The sequence below is a fragment of the Ylistrum balloti genome, unplaced genomic scaffold, assembly GCF_031769215.1.
Source record: "Ylistrum balloti isolate Yb309-2 unplaced genomic scaffold, AGI_CSIRO_Ybal_v1 Utg369972, whole genome shotgun sequence".
Taxonomy (NCBI): Eukaryota; Metazoa; Mollusca; class Bivalvia; order Pectinida; family Pectinidae; genus Ylistrum; species Ylistrum balloti.
The window spans coordinates 531704-541587 of record NW_026782064.1 but is presented as its reverse complement, the minus strand read 5'-3'; the positions used below and the strand labels follow the sequence as shown (position 1 = coordinate 541587).

Here is a 9884-nt window from a genome sequence, read left to right as displayed (position 1 = left end):
GTATTTAATATGACAGCTAGGGCACACAGAAAGCATACCTTAAAAGACTGACGAAATGTTTACACATCACAGCTGTTAGATTCTAACCTGAAAAAAATTACCTTCGACATCAACCAAGATCTGAAATGATACTTTTGATGTCCTATCAAATAAACAGTGCCCTCTGGCGAGGTTAATATAGTCAGATTTCAAGTAAATGTCCCTGTTATATAACACTTCTTATCACGTCCTAAACGTCCTTATGAATAACGGAACAAGTGGTGACCTCACTAACGATGCTCACTTTAACCAATTATATTCGATTTCAAACAGTTTGGGGAAAAAACTATTCACGGATAAAGTTTTAAACGATCCAGTAACATATATTTAATAACGTTTATCTTAACAGCTTCGGTCATATTATCTTATCATATCTTTATGTACACTTTTCAAATATGTCATCTGTTTTTTCCGGAAGTGCAATGATATTTGGTGTACCTTTCAGATAAAGTGACAATTAATATACAATTTAAACAAATCAAATGACTGGTTTCTGTGCGTCTCACTTATGTGATATATAGCCTTTTATGCCACAAGTTGTTTCGTCAATCAACAAAAGTCGCTGTATGGGGTTGTTTTCCTGAAGACTTCAATAAGTCCCGAGATTGTTTCGTAGGACTCCAACTAACACATTGCGCTATTAAGTCACATTATTACATCGCACAGTTTACAGAAAACATTCCACATGTAATCCGTATAACGAGATCTCCATTTACGTTTCATTCCTGTCTGATTTGATATCACTCGCGACAGTCTCGAATTCTTTACTACATTTCACTTTGATACTTTGTCTGTGAAAAGACATGGCTTGTCTACGAGCACTTGGTACTGGTGACGTCAGACGAGGGAGATGAACCTGCCAGCTTGATACTACGTTCCCCTCTTCCGTTTCCCTGAACGTTGGAGAGGGCGAACGTGATGGCGGCAGATCGTCGAAAACATCGTCGCATTTTTTCAAAATGGATTTGGGCTTTTTATAAACGTTTGTTTCCCTCTTCGCCGGAATAGGTGGTAATCGCACCGGTCGTTTTGGCTTTAGATTAAATTCAACTTTTCTCCTTTTTGGTATGTAAACATTATTAGTACTTTCTCTGCAAAAGAAGTTTACATTCCCGTGAACGGACCTACTGCTTTCTGTTGTATGACTTGACAAACTTCCATCTCTATTTCGCTGTTCCTCGTCGTGTATTGGAATCGTTGGTAAAAACACTGCTTTCTTTAATTTCAGATTTTTCTTATTTGAATGTTTCATTTTAGTGTTATTTGGTGAGATGCTTTTGACGTCCAGTCGCGGAGTGAGATCCGCTTCACTGACCTCACTTCTGTTGTCACTCTTGCCATCACCTTTATCACGACGCATAGACGTTATGAAATCGCTGTTATCGGCATACCGTTCTTTGATTTCATCTAACTTGTCACCCCATAAAGACTCGTCCGTATACCAGCTTGTATAAGAAGTAGGTCTACTTCTCGAGGCATTACTACTCGTTTCAGACTCTAGTCTGTCTTTTCGGTACGGAGGTCGTGCTCTTATGACCTTGACCTTGGATAGTTTTGATTCTGTACTCCGCACAGACGAACCACCTTCCGACCCTAACCGGGTTCGTGGCGATTGTCTTCCAGAAGTAAGCACATCATTAATAATCTGTTTAGCCGAAATTCTGTTGCACGTGATGGTTTCCGTCCTTCGTTTTTGAAGTTTTAAAATGGATCCAAGTTCTGCCGATGAGGTATCATTTGAACGTTGCAGCGCTTTCAGAGTGTCCAGTCCTTTCTCGTAAGGAACGGTAAGACTAGTAGAACTGATTTTCTGTCTGATATTGGCATAAGCCGTGGTATCCTTGGTGACGTCTGTTTTAATGGTTTCTCTGCGAGTGTACCGCTGGTAACTAGGCAACGTGGCAAAGGCATAATTACGTTGCATGTCGCTGGATTGGGGAAGCTGGACAAGTGAGCGAAAAGGATGAGTAGGTGATGATTGTGATAATGGGATACAGTAGGACGAGCTGGAGAGCACTGTCGACATCTGTAACACCTGGGCGTACCTGACACCTAGCTCAGGTATTCAAATCTGTATATCAAAGTAGATATATAGGCTAATCCTTTTTAGTCTTCCTTGTCCATAACCGTAAAAAATGAGAGTAATATATCGTCTTTATCGTAAATTCAATACACAGGCACACGTGTACCTATATGTGTACATCTACATACCAGATAACCGTCTCCGTTAATGTTTTGGAATCCTCTTCATCTTATCCAGACGCACGTGTTCAGCTCATCTCACTAATGCACACATCTTCACATGTAGACACGTAATATTAGGCACATCTCCATACTTTTGTTCTAATGGTTCGGAATAGATAAAGAAAATCCTATGATCATTTTCTTTTCCCATTCTTCCAAACTCCCAAACTTTTCTTCAAGTCAAATAACAATTGAAGAAACAAAACGCTTTGTGTTTATTCCCGGGAGGTACTTTCTTCAGTATCAAACGTTTTATATGATCAAGACAATTTATGTAAATCAAATGTTAAGAAGATTTTCATTCTGTTACATCAAATCAACGCTTAAAATTCTTTTACCTCGACACATGACGAGAAATACTGTTTGGAAATATACACAAGTCGGTTTGAACATTCGGCGACCAATCACACTCGAGCGGTCTTCCGTACAGGTAACACTTAAAGTTATAACACGATTTTTGTCAAAACGGAACACAGGTCCAATATGCAGACAACCGAATACAACTCGATACCCCCTGTTCCTGGGTAGGAACGACCGGTATTGACAGACGGGCCGATCAGACACGATCAATAAAAGGTCGGCACTGCTTTATAGGCGGATTAAATGCATATCAAACGAGTTTTTATTATCGAAAAAAAAGAAGACAGTAGCGTGAATACGGGAGGTTCTATACGTGTGCAGTGAGTCTCTTCATTCAGCACGTTTTATGTATGTGTTATAAAGAGGAATAAATACCTAATTGATCCGAAGTTTATGACATATTAACTAGTGTTTATACCACTTGGAGAGCAGAGTAAAGATTGAAACCACCTATGGAATTGATTGAACCCCTCTGCAGATTAGTTATGGCGACTAAATGCTGTATATTATTATCTGTAGTGATATATATCACCTACAACGGAATTAAGTCTCAAAATACGAGGCTTGATACAATTAACTTACCATAACGATAACGCTGGCATTTTTATCTACCTATAAAAAATATTATAGATAAGTATAGGTTCCCTCTGTGTCACAGTGTTTAACAGTTACCTGTCTATCACTGGTAAATCTATAATACTTCGATAATGTAATTCCACCCTGTAAAATAAAAAATGCACATAATGAATTTCTAAAGTATTGTATGATAAAACAAAAAATGTAAACTGTAATTTCTGTCACTGATGTTACTTAAATACCATGCGGTATTGGCTAAATTGTTGCTCAGAAACGTCGCACCTCCTAATAATAAAAAATCAGACTGAATAAATAGACAGTTGGGCGTTATCCGTAAATATTAGCCACATAAAAACAATATATGTTAAAACAATATTGGATGTTTGTAGGAGTCGCACTATATTTGTATCACCGAGAGGGACATTCTATAACTCGAGTGGGTGCTACTTCACATTCCGCACTCAACAATCAACATTTTGTCCACCCATTTCAATATCTACACAAAACGTGGGATTTTTTTACATAATCATACTCGTCCTTACTACCAAGGCGATAGAGGCGATGATGCGTTTTCAACTAGCTCAGCTTGTCCTTGCCTTATCCTCACTTTTAAAACTTCAAGTTCAGAGTTTGTGTAGAGGTATTGACTTGGAAAATGCAATCATAGAACAAAAAGTTATGGAAAATATCAAACCATTCATCGTGGAACTAATGAAGATTCAACATCAACAGACATCAGACGAATGTTTGCGTGTATGTGGCACGACAGCCAACAGCAGCAAGACACAATTACAGCAAGATTTCAAGCGGAAATATGAAAGGCTTTCGAAAACAGTGGATGAAAATGCAGCTTTTGTAACACAACTGAAGAGAACAAGTTTAGGAAATACTTTGATAGAAGGTAAGGATTTTCTGCCCGTTGCTTTGCAGGTATTACAGGCCCATTCGGGCAATTCGAGTGCTGCCTTCATAACGATAAAACAAGGCATAAAATATCTATATAGAAATGTACTCGTAGCTCTGCAGTCATAAACAGGTGTACACAAACGAGAACGAACAGACATTTAGACAGGTGTACACAAACGAGAACGAACAGACATTTAGACAGGTGTACACAAACGAGAACGAACAGACATTTATACAGGTGTACACAAACGAGAACGAACAGACATTTAAACAGATTGTACAAAAGAGTCACAAATGAAAGGACGTTTTAATACAAATTCAGAGTTAGATACGGTAGAACCAAACAAAGAATTTAACTGCATCATACAGCTGTTTTGTCCTTCTAGGACTCGTCAGTGATGTTTAAGGGCCTAGATTTTGAAGCGCAAGAGGCGACTGGTGAATCCAAGGTGATCGAAAAAAATGTCAGAATCTAGATTGGAAGATGACCAGTCCCTTTATTTAGTACTTCCATATACCTGATAATGCTGAACAGTGCCACTATCCGAATGAAGTAAAAGGAAGGAAAAACACCATAACCCCGTTCTCAGTGTAGTGGCATCCACTACATACACACCTGCAATATGACATAGTGCTGTTTTCACGAATAAATGCCGAAATATTTAAGCTAAAAAAGTAAAAAGTAGAATCTAATGAAAACAATTGTTAGAACTTCTATATGACAAACAAATAGGACATTAACAATGTCTGTCTTAAATATGTGTACAGTTACTATAAATTGTATTATAATGAGATAGATACATGTTGACACACCAACAAATATGTCTTTTCTTCGTTGCAGATTTCCCTATTCATATGAGCGAGACAACTTTAAATTCAAGAACATTTTTGTCACTTGATCGGAAGTCACTTTTTAACTCTCGTAACCCGTGGACAAATCTCACGAATGACTTCCCTTTCGAATGGCCGATTGTAAGCGATACCACCCTTGTGAAATATTACGGTGTGAAGGGTTCTCTTCCTATAAAACATCCGGACATCGTTTGCTTCGAGCTTGACGCATATTACAGAATAAATTTTGACCTGACAGGACGAAACTTGTTGTTCGAGTTTGGGGTAGGGCGTGAAAGCGCCGTCGATAATTCTCACTACATTGGATGGGAGCTACACTCTACATGGTCGTTCGTAGTTGCTCGAGACGACGTCACTGGTCGTGTAAAAAGCGCATGTCAATCACAGCAAAAGAATCATGGTGGTTTGAAAGATGTGGGGAACAGTACAGCAGGCACGCACAACCACATGGCGCTGGGTGTTCGCGTCAACATGGCGGACGGGAAAATGACGGTAATGAACAGATTGTCCAATACCGTCATCTGCGATTTCTCCGATGTTGATGTTACACTGAATCTCTGGCCTATGTTCGGTGTCTACGCAAAAAGTAGTTCTGACGTCGTATTGACGTTACGTCATAGTTTTCTGCTGTCGTCACGGATTTGGATCGATCTGTGAGGTCAAGCATAGAGATGACCGATGTGTTATACTTAAAAAGACCTATTTAACGTTACGGATGACACAAACATTTGAACATATCTACCTCCAGCTATGTAATCACTTGATCATAACGGCCTATATCAACATTGTTATTATGTATATATTTTAGAACACGATATCAAGTGACTTCATTCTATACGTAATAGATTTTAAGTAAATGAATATCCAAACACAAGTAAGTATTAAATTACTTAAAATAGAATACATCAATGTAGGGTCAATGAGAACACGGTATCACATCGACAACAACACCATGCCAACTAAGTAGACAACTCTCACATACAATCATAGTGCTAAAAGTACTGGAAACTCTCGAAACTTACAATCTAAAACGTCAGCATGCGCTCATACCACGGTAAACGTACTAACACAAACTCTGTCACAACTACAGCAAGGTGATAACTAAATTATGTCAATTTTATCATTTAAAAACCAATATAAGCCCTTTGGCGTCTGGAGATGATATTGTATGATTTGTTGTCGGATCCGATAACAATATAACATGTAGGTTAAAACTTAGAGGGTTCGTCGCTTAAGTATTTCTTTAAACAGCAATTTGAAGGAGGGTTTTTTTTGGCTTTTTGCATATATCGCTTATTCCGGTAGGCTGTTCCATATATTTTCAACTCTGTTATTAAATAAGCTCTTCGCGGTACTGAGCCTTGACCGTCGTTTCATTATTTTTTTTTTCGAGTGTCCTCTATTAGCGTTAACAGGAGTCATAGTGAACAATCTTTCATTGTTCACAACATCGTTACTGTTCATGATTTTGTAGACTTGAACAATGTCCGACTGGTTTCTTCTATAATGTAGACTTGGTAAGCCAAGTGACCAGGGCCTTTGTTAATATGGCTAGTCAGCTAAGCCGTGCACTCTCTCGGTGGCTCTCCTCTGGTAGTTTTCAATCATAACTTGATCCTTGTTAAGCATTGGACTCAAAATTCAAGATGCATATTCCAGATGAGGTCTAATCAGTGTTTTGTACAGACTTATGAACATTTTCAAATAAGGTGAACGTTTTGAATATCACGCCGTCTAATGTATTAGCTTTTGAGACACAAATGCTAATATTGACTGAATTTGAGTTTGTCATCAAAGGTAATTCTCATGTCCTTTTCCGAATGACATCTTGTGATTGTTTCATTTCGTCCTTGATTTTGATTTATGTTAAGAAAGTTTGTCATAGACACAGGTGGCTGATGGGGTGTAATTGTAAGGGAGGTAACTCTTACAAGGCAATGTTGTGACCAAGGTATGATGTGCTCAACACGTCTAAATACAAAGACTGTTTACTCCGATTTTAACAATGAAATAAAATTGATAAATATAATAACTATTACGCAATGTTACCTTCTAAGCATGCTGATATAGATACCAGATTAACTTTTATGTCTTTTTTTTCTAATCGAGATCATTACCAACATAGCAGACAAAATGGCGGTCTTTCAAAGGAATTTATAGGGTTTTAGAACATACCTGATATTTGATATCTAAATATGAATTATGGCCACGAGGTATAATTCTACTTTGAGACAAGTAGTGCATCATCTCAACATTAAAACATTGTTAGCAGCCATGAAAACTTCTGCTTGTATTTACACATTAATTTTAAAAAAAATCACATCAATAAATCTGCTGGTTTCATAATGGCAGATGTCACAGGCAGCACTCTATTGCGACCCGACATTTTTGTCCCGGGTCTATAGACTTCTGTATATCATATCATATTGAAAACTTGGTGATAGTTACAACATGACAACTTTAAAGTTGGAGCCTACTATTCCGTAATTAGAGAAGCAAACAATTCAATTTGGCGATAACGGTTATTCGATGCCAACTGAAAATACAGGTACATTGAAAACTGAAACTAGATGCCAACTGAAAATACGGGTACATTGAAAACTGAAACTAGATGCCAACTGAAAATACAGGTACATTGAAAACTGAAACTAGATGCCAACTGAAAATACAGGTACATTGAAAACTGAAACTAAATGACAACTGAAAATACAGGTACATTGAAAACTGAAACTAAATGACAACTGAAAATACAGGTACATTGAAAACTGAAACTAAATGACCAACTGAAAATACAGGTACATTGAAAACTGAAACTAGATGCCAACTGAAAATACAGGTACATTGAAAACTGAAACTAAATGACAACTGAAAATACAGGTACATTGAAAACTGAAACTAGATGCCAACTGAAAATACAGGTACATTGAAAACTGAAACTAAATGACAACTGAAAATACAGGTACATTGAAAACTGAAACTAAATGACAACTGAAAATACAGGTACATTGAAAACTGAAACTAGATGCCAACTGAAAATACAGGTACATTGAAAACTGAAACTAAATGACAACTGAAAATACAGGTACATTGAAAACTGAAACTAAATGACAACTGAAAATACAGGTACATTGAAAACTGAAACTAGATGCCAACTGAAATTACAGGTACATTGAGAACTGAAACAAAATGACAACTGAAAATACAGGTACATTGAAAGCTGAAGCTAGATGACAACTGAAAATACAGGTACATTGAAAACTGAAACTAGATGATAACTGAAAATACAGGTACATTGAAAACTGAAACTAGATGACAACTGAAAATACAGGTACATTGAAAACTGAAACTAAATGACAACTGAAAATACAGGTACATTGAAAACTGAAACTAGATGCCAACTGAAAATACAGGTACATTGAAAACTGAAACTAGATGCCAACTGCAAAACGGTGATACTCGACAACAAGAATATAGTTACATAGGAAACTTGTTGGAGATAATAGAAATCACTTCAACTATAAGTGATTTAATTCTTACTCTGATAATCACTATGGTGATTACTGTAGCTCGGTGACACCTACAACATATTGACCACTGAAACAAGTTGATATCTACATTAATGTTGTATTGCAAATTTTGTGACAGCTAGATTATAGTTATGTCTATGGATGCTAAGGAGTTAATAAACAGTCCGGCATAATCTTTCAGCGCAGACTTTTGGACAATGATTAATAATGATATATCGTTACACTTGGGACTTGATTTCAGAATGGTCTTGGCTTTGGTGTCGTCAAACCGTAAATGTATTCTGGTGTTATTTCTTCTACCAAGGGATTCCACAGGGATATTGGCGCCAACCAATGATACTTATTAGATCTATGCAAGAACTGACTTTTCTCAACTTTTACATTCTTTCCTATTTTCCTCTTAGTCATTTAATAACAAGGGAATCACGCGTGCGCACTGCAAGAAAAATCTAACCAGAACTTTCTAAATAGCTTCAACTGTCAGTATCCAAGATGATCTCCGATCAGCCATTTTGTTTTCTTGAGACGACCAAAATTTGAATGGGCATAATTAAGGACGATGGAAACAAAATCAACAAGATTGAGAAATAGATCTATATAACTTCTAAAGAAATAACGGTAATAAACTTCAACTGTCAGAATTCAAGATGGCTAAATGTCGGACATTTTTCTTGGCTGATCAGTCTCAAATTGTCTGATTGACAAGTTGTGAGGTTCATGTTGAAGGGTTTGACGTTTGGCAAATATTGCCACAAACCATTTCACTGAAGCATATGGCGGGGTATATTATCGTTATGGATATCCTTTCAAGCTACACCTTTCAGCTATTATGTTCATCTTGCAAAAGTCACTTGTTTCAATTCAATACAGTCGAACTCAACACTGATACACACTTCAGGGTTAAACTTTGTCAATTACAACTTTAAAGAGCTGCTCGAAAAAAAAAAGAAACATGTTTCAGCAAAACGTGTTTACACTTTGAACAAAATTCTACAGATTATCTCTGGCTAATTGAAAGTTGAGAACCTAATTATTATAAATTTCGAAAAAAAAACCCATCTTCTTAAACACAAATAAAGCCAAAATGATCAGGAGATTACATGGGTGTATAACCCACAGTAAATTGACTCGGACTCGTGGACAGCGGACGTACATGCAGGTGAAGACCAGTTATCTCGGCCACTGAATCACGGAAGTGGCGATGTAAATCATGTCGTTAATTCATATCATAATATGTAAATTAATGGAATGTATTCTGTACGCTTACAAACATGCATGAGGCCGTTTTCATCCTCACGCACTTAAGACGGCATGACAAAAACAGTCATAGGTTAAAAACAATACTCGTGATCCAAAACTGATCAATTCAAAGTAGACGAC

The 9884-nt window shown here is 37.2% G+C and overlaps 2 protein-coding genes across 2 annotated transcripts; one reads left to right on the top strand and one right to left on the bottom strand.

Annotated features, from left to right (window-relative positions):
• Positions 1-751: 751 nt before the first annotated feature.
• LOC132547718 (uncharacterized) lies at positions 752-2065 on the bottom strand. The gene has a single exon (XM_060211522.1). It carries the CDS (start codon positions 2063-2065, stop codon positions 752-754), a length of 1314 nt encoding a protein of 437 aa, XP_060067505.1.
• A 1715-nt stretch (positions 2066-3780) lies between these two features.
• LOC132547717 (uncharacterized) lies at positions 3781-5851 on the top strand. The gene is made up of 2 exons (XM_060211520.1): positions 3781-4120; positions 4967-5851. The coding sequence occupies exons 1-2, from the start codon at positions 3781-3783 to the stop codon at positions 5632-5634; spliced, it is 1008 nt and encodes a 335-aa protein (XP_060067503.1). The 3' UTR covers positions 5635-5851.
• The last annotated feature ends 4033 nt before the right edge of the window (positions 5852-9884 follow it).